This window comes from Castor canadensis, chromosome 11, assembly GCF_047511655.1.
Source record: "Castor canadensis chromosome 11, mCasCan1.hap1v2, whole genome shotgun sequence".
Taxonomy (NCBI): Eukaryota; Metazoa; Chordata; class Mammalia; order Rodentia; family Castoridae; genus Castor; species Castor canadensis.
Window position 1 is genome coordinate 38,243,391 of NC_133396.1, and position 14,961 is coordinate 38,258,351.

General features: G+C 44.8%; 3 protein-coding genes across 23 annotated transcripts in view; 1 reads left to right on the forward strand and 2 right to left on the reverse strand.

Annotated features, from left to right (window-relative positions):
* Ggnbp2 (gametogenetin binding protein 2) overlaps positions 1 to 394 on the reverse strand; it is a 36,872-nt gene extending 36,478 nt beyond the window's left edge. For 2 of the 5 annotated variants that reach the window (XM_074046324.1, XM_020171085.2), the window contains exon 1: positions 176 to 362. The gene's annotated coding sequence lies outside the window, so the exon portion shown is untranslated. Of the gene's footprint in view, positions 1 to 175 lie in introns of all 5 variants that reach the window. The other 3 variants (XM_074046323.1, XM_020171089.2, XM_020171090.2) reach the window with 3 other exon arrangements.
* Positions 395 to 3,945: 3,551 nt separating this feature from the next.
* Pigw (phosphatidylinositol glycan anchor biosynthesis class W) lies at positions 3,946 to 9,252 on the reverse strand. Of its 5 annotated transcripts, none has more exons than XM_074046325.1 (2): positions 8,888 to 9,252; positions 3,946 to 7,383 (listed from the first exon to the last, which is right to left on the reverse strand). In XM_074046325.1, exons 1-2 carry the CDS (start codon positions 9,006 to 9,008, stop codon positions 5,861 to 5,863), a joined length of 1,644 nt encoding a protein of 547 aa, XP_073902426.1. In that variant the 5' UTR covers positions 9,009 to 9,252; the 3' UTR covers positions 3,946 to 5,860. The 5 variants fall into 5 exon arrangements, with proteins under 5 accessions (XP_073902426.1, XP_073902428.1, XP_020026691.1 ...); XM_074046327.1 differs by lacking the exon at positions 8,888 to 9,252 and adding an exon at positions 8,580 to 8,616; XM_020171102.2 differs by lacking the exon at positions 8,888 to 9,252 and adding an exon at positions 8,098 to 8,572.
* The window catches only part of Myo19 (myosin XIX), a 34,258-nt gene continuing 27,948 nt past the window's right edge, over positions 8,652 to 14,961 (forward strand). For 3 of the 13 annotated variants that reach the window (XM_074046315.1, XM_074046313.1, XM_074046312.1), the window contains exon 1: positions 14,357 to 14,834. Coding sequence is in view for 7 of the 13 variants with exons in the window: in XM_074046320.1 (XP_073902421.1) it covers positions 11,036 to 11,047; positions 14,210 to 14,348; positions 14,686 to 14,834 (300 nt within the window). In the remaining 6 variants the exon portion in view is untranslated. The other 10 variants (XM_074046322.1, XM_074046321.1, XR_012438672.1 and 7 more) reach the window with 7 other exon arrangements.

The following is a 14,961-nucleotide window of genomic DNA, read 5'->3' on the forward strand; positions in this document are numbered from 1 at the left end:
CCGCCGCAGGGACGTCCTCAGCCCACAGCTGACCCCTTCTCCCCTCCTCAGCGCGCCCCGCCCAGTCGGTCCCCAGGGCTGCAGTTGCCCAGCGCGACCCCGCCCCTGGGAGGGGTCGGCCCCGCCTCAGCTCTGCGGAGTCGGGGGTGGGGGCAAGTTCAGACCCTATCCTCACCCTTGTCGGAGGAGGGCTCTCGGTTCTGACCTTCGCCGTTTTCTCGGTCGCCTCCTTGACCCCCACCTCTGCTCCCCCTTACCGGCTGACGAGGCCCGCGTCAGGGCCGGCCTGGGCGGGAGCGCGGCTGCGAATGCCGTTTCCTCTCCAAGCTCAGTCAGCCGCTCGCGCCACGGGGAGTGGGGGAGGGAGGGCGGAGGACATGGGGAGGGTGGGGCAGGGAGGGGCCGACAGCTCCGGGCGGGGCCCTGCGTCTTCTCGCGAGACTGCGGGTCCCTCTCTCTGGTGTCTGGGAATGTGGGGTGCTCCCTGGGTAATCTCGCTCGCGTGACCTGCGCTCTCCCCTGAGTTTATTCAAACAAACCCAAAATAAAGCTGGGGAAGGAGGACTAAGTAGGATTAGCCTCAGTCCCCACTCGCGCCGAGCTAGGAACCTCTTGTCCCGAGGTCCGAGGGGGTTCAGGGAGCCAAGCCGATCTGACCCAGGCCCGGGGAGGACTTGGGTAAGTGGTGACGAGCTGAGGCTCCCGGGGTCAGTGAGGGAAAGGAACAAGTGAGGGCGGGGGAGCTGAAACAAACTGGCCTTGGTTTACAGGCACTTGACACCACTTAGACCGCCTTCCAGGACCCGAAGATTGGAGGAGCAAAGGGCCCTGCCACTCTGATTCACCGGGAGCCAGCCGCATAACTGCTTCCCGAGCTGGGACTGCGTCGCGATTCCTCTGGGGGAATGGAAAGTACTCGTGTGCTGATAGTTTTTCTTGGTCACAATAGAGGCAAATAGAAAACTGGACAGTGGCTTATGCAGGTGTTCTTGCCAAAGGAACTTATTGGGGTGAGTTAATATTAACTTAGCGACTCCCGTGGGCAAAGTACTGGTGGTGGTCAAAGGCCCTTCCCTCCGACGATCTCCTGAGAGGCAGAGCTGCTATAAAGACAGTCTCTCTACACTCTGCCTTCTCCGAGGTACTCATGTACCACCTTGAAGGGTCTAGAGGCCTACTGTAAAGCCAAAATGTTGTTGGGAAGTATTTTGCATATGAAAATCTTTATGATTTTCAGGATAAATTCATTTACTGCTCTTATAACTGACTAATCTTAAGCACAGAGTAATACTTCCTGGAAGAATAGGCTAGGCTAGAATTGTGTTGCTGACCTTTAAAAAGTATTTTGGTCATCACATGAAGTCTTAGAAATCCACAACAACAAAAAACCCCATAGTGCATCCTTAGCCATGCTGACTTATGTCATTGTGTGGTCACTGTTAGGGTGGGTGACATAATAAACTGGAAGAACCATTGTTCAGTCCCAAAGATGTGATTATCTAGTAAGTATTTTGGCCATGTTAAAGAGAGTGGAACAGTGTGATCATTAACTTAAATCCAGTAGGCATGCAGCTTTTGGAAAGTAAACAGTATGTACTAAAAATTTGGACATTTTTAGGGAATCTTGTTTCATGTAAAACCATGTAAGAAAAAAGAATACTCTGGCTTTTAAGATTTAGAAGTACCTCATAAAGACTACCATCAATTAATGTGCCTACGGTAAGCCTTTTTAAACTTTGGATTATGTTTGGTAAAGAACAGTGAGACTGACACACTCAAATCATAGCTGCTAATTTTAATTAATCACTGAACACACATCACTTACTATCAAAGAACAGAGATACAAAGAAAATACTTGATTACAATATCGTCTTTTCCATAATAACCACGTTGTTTGATGAGGTAGTAAAATCAGTAGCAGATTGTTATTTAAATTATCAGTTGTTCAAATCGAAGAATCTGTAAATTGGGTTTTCTTTTTCATGAGCTGACAATGGGACGTTGTTTTGTCAGTTAAAGATATAAACAGAGGTAGTGGAGTGGCTCAAGTGCCTGCCTCAAGCATGAGGCCCTGAGTTCAAACCCCTGTACCACACCCCCCCCCCCCAAAAAATTTCCCCTTAGGTTTTTGGTTTTTTTTTTTTTTTTTTTTAAGTATTGGGGTTTAGAATTCAAGATTTTGCTTTTGCTAGGCTGGCACTCTACTCCTTGAGAAACACCCCAGCCCTTTTTTGCTCTGGTTATTTTGGAAATGAAGTCTCACTTTTTGCCCAGGCCAGCAACATTGCTGGGATGACAGACAGGTGCCACCACTCCCAGTTTTTCCTGTTGAGATGACATCTCTTAAACTTTTTGTCAGGACTAGTCTTGAATCTGATCCTACTGATCTCAGTTTCCTAAGCAGCTGGGATCACAGGCATGAGCCACCCGCACCCGGTTCCCCTTAGGTATTTTTTAAGGAAAAATAATATCCACAAGTTAAAATGTAAGCTCCATAAAGGCAGGGACTTTGTCTTATTTTCTGGTTATATCACTTGCACTTATACCTGATATGTTAGAGCTCAGTAATCGTTGCTGAATGATCTTTCTCTTCTGTAAAATAGAGACAAATCAGAGTGAACCTTGCATACTAATTCTGTCTTTAGGGAATGCATTTTATTAGCTTACATGACTTTCAGAATTGGAAGATGGAAAAAATAGTACACTTTGTTTTTATTTATTTATTTTTTTGCAATAGGGTTTGAACTCCACTTTGTTCTTTTACGATTCAGTGTCTGTAATTGCAGAAACATAAATGAGAGACATTTAAGATCTAGAAAATATGAAGGAGCAGCTAGTGACAAAATGCAACAGACCATTTAGGAAACATATTCATTAAGTCAGCAGATAACTTTAAATTACTTTTTCTAAATGAAACAATATGGTTGAACTCTTCTGCTCTCCTTATCGCAAGTAAGGGCAAAATAGTTTCTGCTGGGTATTGAGGGGGGGGGGAAGAGGGAGGGGGCGGAGTGTGTGGTAAGGGAGAGGGTGGGGGCAGGGGGGAGAAATGAACCAAGCCTTGTATGCACATATGAATAATAAAAGAAAAATGAAAATAAAAAAAAATTTTGCACTATTGGCACTGTGATATAGCAAGAAAACCAATTACCCTTTCCTGGTTATGCAAAATTTACATTCTATAATCTTATTGGTTACATTTCAAAAGTCTTACTGTTGATTGAAAATAAAATCTGGTTTTTATTTTCACAGCTATTTATTTTGCATATTGATTTCTTTAGGGGGAGAATTCCTTTTAATAATAGATTTAACTCCAAATGTGAAGTGCCACCTTATTGCTAAATTAGCCACCAATTTAACAAATTAAACTAGTATAATAGTTACTTTCTTTTGTTTTTGTTTTTGCAGTACTTGGGCTTGAACTCAGGGCTTATACCTTGATCCCCTCCACCAGCCCTTTTTTGTGAAGGGTTTTTTTCTAGATAGGGTCTCCTGGAACTATTTACCCAGGCTGGCTTCAAACCTTGATCCTCCTGATCTCTGCTTCCTGAGTAGCTAGGATTACAGGTTTGAGCTACTGGCTCCTGGCAATAGTTACACTTAACAATGAACGTTTATATTAAAAACAAACTTGGGAGTATGGTAGAAACACTTGCCCAGCATGCAGGGTTTTATTCCCCAGCACCACAAAGAATAACTAATTTGGAGACAACTAATTAAAACAGCAAAATCTACAACTTAGTATCAGAGAGTGGAGACTCCACCTGCTCTACACAAATAATCCAGGTTGTTACCAAATAACAAACATTCTGACCATGAGCTATTTATGATTTCTACTTGAAAAACAGAACTAAAGTCAAATTTTTAGTGTTTTGTTGTTGTTGTTTGGTTGCCCATTTAAAATATATGTTGAACATTCGAACTGGAAACTAAAGTTTTTGTGGGTTTAATTTTTAGTCTTTTTGTTTTTTTTTTTAGTAGGACTGGTGTTTGAACTCAAGTCTTTGCCCTTGCAAAGCAGGCACTCTACCGCTTGAGCCAAGCCTGCAATCCTAAATTTTAGATTTTGAACAGCAGGTTCAAAGATCTACTTAGAGGTTGTTTTAATTTTGTTTGGTTTTTTGGTGTACTGGAGTTTATACTCAGGGCCTCACACTTGCTAGCCTGCTTGAGCCACTCAGCCATCCCTTCTTTGTGTGATGGGTTTTTCAAGATAGGGTCTTGTGATGTGACCTATTTACCTGGGGCTTGCTTTGAACCACAGTCCTCCTGCTGATCTCTGCCTCCTGAGTAGCTAGGTTATAGGCCTGAACCACCGGTGCCCAGCCTTTTTTTTTAATGTGGGACTGAGTTTGAACTCAGGGCTTCCCACTTGTAAAGCAGGAGCTCTACCGTTTTGAACCACATCTCCAGTCCATTTCTCTCTGGTTATTTTGGATATGGGATCCCTCAAACTATTTGCTCAGGCTGGCCTTGAACCATGATCCTCTTGATCTTAGCCTACCAAGTGGCTAGGATTACAGCCATGAGCCACCAGCACCGGGCTGCTTGGAGTTCTTAAATGAATCCATCTCTAAGTAGGTATTAACCTTAATGTAGCCATAGTTTGTAGTAGACTAATTGAAAGTACTTGGACTTTCACCTTGCAGATTCTCCTTCCCCTTAACATAAATGAGGTATGTCTGATCTGTCCCCTGCCTGCCTCTCCAGCTTATTACCTACACCCCCTCATTTTTCTGCATTTCAGCCTTCAGTTCTAAGATATACTTGTTTCCCTCCCAACGTAGGGCTTTTGCTGAGATTCATCCTACCTACAATACTGTGTCTCCTACCACCGTTGCACTCTGCATACCCCATTCATACATTCATGCCATCAGCTTTGGCTCAAAAAATTACCATCTGTGGAGAAAAGTTTGACTCCTTATTAGATGGGTTCTTGATTTGTGATAGCTTTTTTTTTTCATGATTTAACAGTTTTTAAGATTAATGTGTTTCCCCTACTAGACTGCAAGTTCCAAGATAATCAGGAAGTTTGTGCTTTATTTTTTGAGACGGGATCAGGTTACAAAGTAGGCCAAGTTGGCCTTGAACTTGTGATCCTTCTTCAGTCTCCCAAGTACGAGGGTTATTGGCATGCATCACCATGCTATAGCTGTGCTTTTATCATTGTATCCCTACCACAGAGTAGGCTAAAATAAGTTAGGCTCAAAGCAAAACTTTTGTCTCAACAAAAATAAAAAGTAAATAAATGTATCAAAACAGGTATCAAAAAAAAACTGTGGCTATTATGTATGTAAACTACATCATGCAATTCAGTCTATTCTTTGGAGCAGTTAGTTGTTTTCTGACTGTAAGCATTTGACTTTAAACACTTGCTTCTTATTCCTAGGCTTTATTAAGACTGAAGTTGAGCAGCAAAGTGCTGACAATTCATACTGAAATGCCTTAATGTAAATGTGACATTTAATGAAAACATTATAAAATACAATAAAAAATATAAAGTGGTATATATGGTGATATAAGATGGCAAGTAAAAATCCTCTCCACTTTACAAATCTTCCAATATCAAAACTGTGAACAATTTCTTTAAAATAAATTTAATAAATTCTAACAAGTAACAAAGCTCTTTCTTCTCTATTGGTTTTTTTTAATACAATGTTGAGATACATTAACATGAAGCAGTCAGGCAGAGTGGGAAAAAGAACCCATTTCAAAAAAAAAGCATCATGATTGGTATAGGAGATTGACTAATAATAAAATATGCTTAGGACTGGGTTGCTAAAAACATTTTCTTCACATTTATCTGTTCTTCCCCATTAAAATAATGTTGCCAAATCTAGATATAGCCTACCCCTATTGATCACCAAAATTTTATAATTTTACCTTGCAAATTAAGTACATATATAACTAAACAGTTGATAAATATATAGCTACTGAGCACAAATAAGGCCCATGAAGTACTGCTGTGTAATGTATCCACCATCATGTTAATCAGGCCAGTTGTAATATTTGATAGCAAGAAAAAAGTTAGCTGGTTTCTGTTCAGAGCTGTGATTAAACAAAGTCTGGCTTCCTTTTTTTCAGCTTCAGAGACCAGAGACTCAGAATGCTTTTTATTTGTAGCAGGTGACTCAATAAGTTTCCAAGAACATGATACTAGAGTCCCTTTAGTTAGAAATTTAGCAAAACTCAAAATTATATCACTCAGTAATAAACAACTAAGAAGGCTCAAGCTAGAAGCAACTATCCATATACAAAAGGCTAAATTGGCCATTCTTCGAGATACTGCTTCTACATTTACTTGAACTATATGGAGAGATATGAAGAGGCTAATACCTGCTAATAGAAGACAACACATTACCTTTATCCAGTCTTTGATATATGTTCTCTTCTTAAGCACATATAACCCTGTTTGCACTCCAGCCATGTGTATTGCCACATAACCCAAAGTAGAGATTATTCCTTCTCGGTTGGCATTTAATAAACCAACCCTTGTACCCCTACCATCAGTGCCATACAAAATTAAACTCTTTAGCGGAGTAAAGTCAAGGGTTAGCTGGTATAACACAGTAATGCTAATGGCCACAATCCAGGATTTATTTAGGGGGAAAATAATCAAAAGCAGTGCTGCTATCAATTTCACAACCACTATGGTAAAGAAAAAGTTCCAGTGAACGCCGTACTCACTTACGTGTTCCTGATAGCCTATGGATTTTATGGTGACTAATCGTGCTATTCCTAGGAAGAGTAATGGCCCAACAGAGTACAATGATTTTCTAAGATAATTAAGTCTGGATCCTTCCAAATATTTTCTTCTGACCTCTAGACAAACCATTGCAGTCCCAAAAACAAATCCACCTACTCCAAAATCCATTGCCCCTGTTCCATACAGCTCAGTTTTGGCAAATTTCCTGGGGAAAAGTGGAAAGTCCACAGCCAAAATAGCAACAGCTGTAAATGCACTGTTAATTACACGATAACCGGAGATGGCTGGATTGTATTCTGATTCTAGACTGATTTTCAAGAATTTTTCAAGGATTTTCTGGACAGGCACTCTAGCATAGCAAGTCCTCCTCTGGTATATTTGATAGAACAGCCCTGCCCCACAAATAATTACAATGAGATGCTCCAGGAAGATAAATGAAGACAAAACAGTCAAAGTGGTCACCAAGGGAACTATTAAGACAACAAAGTCAGTGAAGAATCGAATTTTCCAGTTATGTGAAAAAGAACACAACTGCTGTGAGAAAATGATCAGGAGCCCTCTACACAGGATACAGAATGCAGGAAAGCATAAGCCCTGGGTCACTTCCAGCACGCTAGTTCCATTGAGGTTACTGACAAAAGCCTCCTTCATCTGTTTTTGAGACATTTTTTTTCTTCCTGTTAAAACAAGACCAAAGGAATGGATTTGTGAAAAGCAACATTCTCGTGAAACTTAGGTACATATGTACCTAAGTTGATTTTACTCTTATTCCCAGGTTTCAGAGCAGAACTTTAGGTCCTAATGATACCAAATCAGGGGCAGAATCTAGGACTTGTGATTCTCCATCCATGAATTGTGGAGAGAAGCCAACACTGATGCTGTAGGACAGGCATGTCAGACCAACAGTATGAAATTACTAGTAGAAAGCTTTAACTTTTCTGTAAAAGAAACACAAAGGTGAACCTGGAATCTAAATAGTGAGAATGGCGTCGTGGTCAGATAGGAATTTCCATTGCAGAGTACAGTTTGGATCGGGGTACACATGAGGAACCCTTCTGAGCCCCAGCCAGCCGTATTTGCACAAGGTGAAGGCGCAGGTTGCCAGAATGCTTCACCGCATACACAACACGTACTCGCGCTGGCGGCTTTAAAAAAAAAAAAACAGGATATAAAATACCTCTCTGCCCCATATCAATGTCTTAAGTGGCACACTGGAAGAACACGTTTGTTGGTCGAACATGAACCATTACTGAAGGAGGAGGTAGCACACGTTGTGCCCGATTTATGACCTGCATCAGTTTCTCACCGTAAGTGACCCGAATCGAATGTCCTTTAAAAGTCTTTTTGCTGACCGTCGCTCGCCTCAGCGGTGGCCTGCCCTTTTACCTCACCTGTCCCAGGTGGCGCGGGAAACCGCGGCCGAGGGACTCGCGCGGTGGCCGTGCAGACACCCCTACGGGACCCGGTCGCTTCCGCCTCCCAAGAGGCACTTCCGGCCCTACGCGGCGCAGCCTGCGTTTCCGGGCCAGCAGATTCCGCACGCCCCTGCCCAGGCAGGCGCGCCTTTCCTTCGGTATGCTGGGCTTCTCCAGCCCAGGCCTTCTCGGGCTATGACCATGGACAGATCTGAGAAAGGGGTGCCTAACTGTGGCGCCTCCGACCCCATGGTGAGGCCTTATCAGGGTGAAGGTCCGAGGAGCCGGCGCAAGATTCGGTGGCGGCAACCTCCACCCAACGAGCCCTGGGAGCGCTCGGGAACCCGGGAGACCGTGCTTCCCGCGTTTCTTCCTCAAGAACACGGGAGGCCATGATAACACCATCATTTACCCCGGGGTCTCAAACTACCCCATCCCAGGAGGAACCCGCCACCCACCTCCGACGTCCCGGGCCGACCACGTGCGCGCCGCGCCGCGTGCGCGCGCCCCGCCCCAGGGGAGGAGCCGGCGGGCGCCGGCCACTTAGCCCGAGCCGCAGCCGGCCGGGGGCGATCCGGCTATCCCGGCTCGCTCTCCTCCCCGGCGGCTCCCGCCCCCTCTCCGCCCGCCCTCCCGTGCTCTTCCCGCCGGCTCACACGGCCCACCCACCCTTCCAGTCGGCCCGGCGGGGACTGCACGCTAGGCGGACGGGGCCGTGGGACCGGTGAGTGGCACCCCCAGCCCAGATCCTGAGCCCTTCACCGACCTGAAGGGACCAGGGAGCCCAGTTTGTCCCATAGCGTTAAGGTAGAAGGTGGTGTCTTCCCCTTCCTCAAATCGGCGTTTCTCTTCCCTCCTTTTTTTGACCCTCTCTTGTCCCAGCTCATTGCTTTTGCCCAGAACAAGGACCTTTCACGGTCACCTTCCACCTTTTCACCTTGCCGGCAGGGGGCCTCGGAGGGGGTTCCCGGCTGGCAGAATGGTCCAGATGCCCAAGTCCGCCCCTCTCTTTGCCCTCCCACAGAACAAGAAGGGGGCGCTTGGCCCTAAAAGGCATCAGGCAGCTGCGCCCTTGGCTGGGGTTATGTCCACCTTCCCGGGAAGGGCATATTCTCCACGTGCCAGGTGCTTCCGGAGGGGCATCCCAAACTTGGGCACCGCAGGCAAGTCGCCCGGACTAGGAATCCCAGTTCCCGCCAGGAATCTGGGGCGGAGCCGGCTGGTTTCTCAAGATCCTTACCCAGCCCTTCCCTGAGTTTACCTTCCCACGATCTTTCAGACCAAGAAAGAAGCCGAGGCCAGGAGGAGGAGGAGCTGGTGATAGGTTGCCACTTGCCTTGATTGAATGTTCCACCTATTCATTACTTCCTTCTGCCCACTGTAGTCACACCCTTCCCAGAAATTCTTGGTGGTAACCGCGAAGAAGAGAGCAAGAGCTGGAGCTGGAGAAAACCACTCTGCTCTGACTTGACTCCAGCTGGGAGCCGATGCTGCATGGTAATAACCAACATTTAGTAAGAGCTCTCACAGGTACTAGCCCATTTGGGCTTTCATGTAGTACTGTGAGGTCTGGATGTCATTATGCCATTTTGGAAATGTACAAAAAGCATAAAGCTTAGAGAACTTGTGATGTGCCCCGGTGGGGATTGGGGGGAGTTGTAAACTTGGATTTAACCCCACACCCTGCTGTCCACCCCCAATGAACTTCTTTCTCAAAATGAGCTACTGGTTGAGGGAGCTTCGTTCTCCTTAATTCTCCAGAGTCCTCTGCATGACTGTCCTTTGGATGGAGGGCAGTCAGTGTCCAGGGTGAAGGTCTCTAGCACAGTCCTAATACACTTTTCTGCCTGAATTTTCTTTTTATTAGTTTTCATGGAATTCCCTATCCCTGGGTTCCTTAAAGACTAAATGAATTCAGAGCCTCAAGACCTCCCTACCAGAGTTAAGCCATTACAGATATTCTTTGTCCTCCTCATCCCTCCTTACAGGGAGAGAGGTGTTGAGGCCTGGAAAGTTCCAAGCCTAAGTGTCACTTAATATTTTTCAGAGACAGCTGTAGGCCACACAGCACGCCCTCTTTCAGATGGGTTACCCTCCCCTGAATCTCACCTTTTTGAAGTTGACAATGGACTGTTCCACTTGATTAGGTCCTCAAATGGATTATCAATCCATTTGATTTACCCTCAGCAAAATTGAGATTTATTTGTACTTTGTACAATGTTTTCAAACCATGACCTGATTGACCTTCACACCCCTTGTGAGGTAAATTTTACTATTCCCATTTTCAAGTTGAAGACTTCCAAGTTAGGTGATACGGCTTATCCAAGGTCACACAGCCAACAAATGACAGAGCCATGATTTCCCTCTCAAACATCAGCTTCCCTGGATCATTAGTTGAGTCCAGCCCCCCTTCCCAACTGGCTACACTGAAGTAGGATGCTTCGGTCTAATAGAGAGGATAGGGCATGGGGCTCTCTTCCCAGTGTTGTCTTCATTCTCCTCAGCATACTGACCCAGAAGATATGCAGCCCCATTCCAACCCTAACCTTAAAACTAATAAAACTGGCACTGGTGTTTTCTGTAAAGACAACATCAAAAAGTAGCCGAGGGAATCTCTGGAGGCTCTAATCAAAGTTTCTCCTGTTCCCTAATTGGCAAGGGAAAGGGCAGACTCTCACTCTCTGCCCAGGCCTGCCCTGGTTCTCATTTTGGTTCCTCCTGCTTAGCGGGAGGAGTAGGAATGAGTCACCCTGGAGGCCCTCACCTGTGTGTGGCCCTTCTCTTCTCTCTCATGCCTTAGGCTCTGGGATGACTGGTCTGAGATTCCTGCAGACCTGAGCCATGGCCTTATGACCAAGTAAATAGCACTCCTGTGCCTGAAACCCAGAATTTTGGCTGACCACACTGAAGCAGGATGCTCCAGCAGGTAACCTTACATAACCCAGGCCTTAACATACCTAAGTCATCTTCCCACCTTTTGCTTGCCCAAATGAAGTTTCTTTCCTTAACTAGAAGGACAGGAAAGACCCTCAAAGGTCTTCCTTCTCTTCTCTTTTCAAATAGTTACTCCATTACTCTTCCTGGTATCTAATTGAATCTTTCCTGTTGTATTTATTTTACTTCTTTTTCTTGGAATGGGTAAGCTGGGATAGGTGAGGGAATCCTTAGGCCATTTTGGTTACCTTACAGAGAGGAAAACCTGAGGCATGTCTCTGCCAGCCTATATTGTTGACATAGAGTGGAAGCCTGGGGCTTACAGGAGGTATTTTTGTTTGTGTTTTGATGGTGCTGGGGATCAAACCAGGGCCTTGCACTTGATAGGCAAGCACTTTACCATTAAGCTGTACCCCTAGCCCAAAAGAAGGGTTCTGAAGCTGAGCCTTAAAGAATAAAAAGGAATTAGCCAAGTGGAGAAGGAACATAAGCAATCCAGTCAAAGAGATCAGCCTGTGCAAAAATGCAGGAGAAAATGACCTATTGGGAATACAGAAGGACTATGATGAATGGATTACTAAGTATTGCTGCCACACTGGGCTGAGACAGATGTTAAAGATGGTACCTGCCTTCAAGGAATTTGTGGTCTAGTGAAGTCCTGTATAAGCAAGTGCCTGAGACTCAATAGGATAACCAAGTATGAAACCAACCAGCCTCAAGGGAACTGTGCTAAATACTGCCTCTTGACCTTCCTGTTGTTTAGCTCACGAAACAGACTTGAAAGCTAGAGATAATCAGGCAGGACAGTTGTCTACTCTGGGCTTTTATATTATTTAATTTTTTTATTATAAATGTAATAATGTTTACCAAAACCATACTAGTAGCTGCTCTGTGTTGAGCCCATGTTATGTAGTACATGGGCTACATGTGACTTAATCTTCATAACATCTCCATGAGAAAAATACAGTACTACATACTATATGGTACTTTTAATATGTCCCCATTCTGGAGATATGGCTCAAAAAGGTTAAATGTCTGATTGAAGGTCACATTCATTTATCAGAAATTTGGAAAAACAGAATGAGCTCAGTGGCTCACATAATCCCAATAGCTGTAATCCCAGATACTTGGGAGGTGGAGATCAAGGAGAATTGAAGTTCCGGGCAACCCCAGGCAAAAAAATGAGCGAAACCCTTTGTCAATAAGGCAGGTGTGGTGGCATATGCTTGTGGTCCCAGCTACTCAGGAAGCCATAGATATTGTGGCCTGCAGCTGGCTCCAGGCAAAAACAAGATAACAAAAAAAATAGCAAAAAAGGGACTGGGATGTAGCTCAAGTAGTAGAGTACCTGCCTAGGAAGCCTAAGGCTGAGTTCAAAACCCAGTGCCACCAAAAATTAGGATCAGTAAAAAAGAACATTAGATCATACTAAGAGATAACTGGTATTTTAGAGACTATCCTAGATTTTTTTCCTTAAATATATGTACTTTTAAAAAATGTAAGGTATTATACTTCTTTGTAACATGTTTTATTCCATTGTGTATGTAGCATGATTTAAGCAATCTACTGTTTGGTCATTGTGGTTTTTATCAAATCTTTTGTAATCATAGATGGTTCTATATACCGACATTCTTATGGCCTTTCTAATTAAAGAGCTACTTTTAGAAGAATAATAACAACTAACTTCTTTTGTCATATTCCAGATGACTTTCCAGGGGAGGGTTTGGGGGGTTGAACCCAGGGATTTCTGCGTGCTAGGCATGTGCTTTACCACTGAGCTGTGCCTCCAACCCCCCAGATGACTTTCCAAACCCATTAATATCAGTGAGGTAGGTATAATCATTCCCATTTTAGAGGTGAGGAAAATTGAGCAAAAAGAGATTAAGAAACTCACGTGAGATGAGTATTCAAAATCAGGCAATCAATCAAATCAAGCTCTTGACCAACAAACTCAGCTGCCTCTGGTTGGATCAACACTGGGGTCTTTGAGTGGGTTTTCCTTCTGTCTTTCCTCTCTGTCTGTCTCTCTCTGTCTCTCGCTGTCTCACACACACACTCGCAGCCCTGTGGACTGCAACATGAGGGCAAAAGCCTGTCTTGCATACTATGGAGGGCCCAAGGTTCAGAGGACTGGCAAAATCTTTGGAAAAAATTCATTACTGTACTTTAGGAGTTTGAACATTTAGGGCTCAATAATCTTGTTGGAAACTCATACATGTCATATCACAGACCTTGTCCTTCAAAACTAGATTTTAGACTAGGGCCATAGCTCAAGTGGTACAGTGCTTGCCTAACACGTTTAAGAACCTGAGTTCAATCTCCAGTACCACCAAAAAAAAAAAAAAAGCAAATTTCAGCTAGGTGCTTGGCTTCAGCTCCTACCCCCTTCTTTCTACCTCCCAGAAGAAACAGACAGGAAGAGAAATGGGTGCAAAGTGTCAGTATTGGGTGGGGACATGACTCAAGTAGGCACTGAGTTAAAAACCCAGTAGCACACACACACTGAAAAAATGTCAGTATTAAGGATGGTCAAGGGAGAAGGGGTCTGGTCCCCTTGGTATCCCCATTCTTATCTCACACAGCCTTCTGAGCCAGGCATTTGCTCCACTAGAGGAAATGACCAATTTATTTCCCAGCTAAACTGAAGCCACGAGGGAGATGATGAGGGCATGAGGCTGCTTCGCTGGGAAGGTACAGCTGTTTTTCATCACAAGCTGAATGGGCTCAAACAAGGCCCATCTCATGGTTCTTTTCCTTTGACGCCCTCCTGTAGCAGCCTCTCCCTTGGACCTCACTTCTACCAGGCCCAGAAAGGCTGGTAGCTTGGAAAGTGACTAGGCTATAGCTATTGGTAGAGGATATGGGAGAGCGTTTAGTGAATACATACTGGTGCAAGGCCCTGACTAAATGCTTTGTATTTGTCTTTTCTTCCAACTAGCCCTGTCAGTTAATTTTCTTTTATTTATAAATAAAGAAGCTGTGGCTCAGAGAGGCTAGGTAAATTACCCAGGCTCACAGGCTAGTATGGGGAAGAACTGTCTAGATCTTGTAGAGACCTGATTTCTTTCTGCTGTGCAGTCTTTGCCCTTATTAGCTGCCATTTGCTGTGAGTCCCAACTATCATACCTTCATGTATTTCCCCTCTACCCTCCAGGTAAATGGCCATAGTTGCGGCTCTGATGCCCAAAGTCCAGCATCCCTCAGAGAAGACCTTCAGGAGTTCCTGGGTGGGGAGGCCCCGCTACACCAGCTGGATGACCTCACCAAGGTGAATCCTGTGACACTGGAGACAGGTATTGACTGCCTCCTTCTCTAGAGTGTTGTCTCTAAGAGGGTGGAGATGGGATGAGGGTATCCCATTCAGCTTCCCCTGTTCAGACCAAGCAGATGAAACTCCTGACCTGGCCTGCTTCCAGGGAAACTGACAGCTGTACCTGGGCTCCCCAGGGCAGATTTTGCTTCAAATTTAGGGGTCATCTTAATTAAATCTGATACCTATTCATCAAGGAGTTACTGGTATGTAATGGCACTTGGATAATTATAGAAGGGGTGTTGAGACTTGGCAGATGTGTTTCTGTGTCGTTTTGTTTGTATTTGAACCAGACTTTGCTAAAAACATCTTTGCCTCAGTCCTGAGGTGTCTGCAGGCCCGGTACATGGCAGACCTGTTCTACACCAATGCTGGCTGCACCCTGGTAGCTCTAAACCCCTTTAAGCCCATCCCTCAGCTATACACACCAGAGCTGATGAGAGATTACCATGCTGCACTTCAACCCCAGGTAAGGTTCGGCAGTTTTCTGTGGCCTCCCCCTAGCCCTCCTGCACCTTTGCCACCCTTATCCATCCATTCACCAGCCACATAGTCTTTCAAAGCCTGCTGATGGCATGACCCTGCCTAACAGGAAC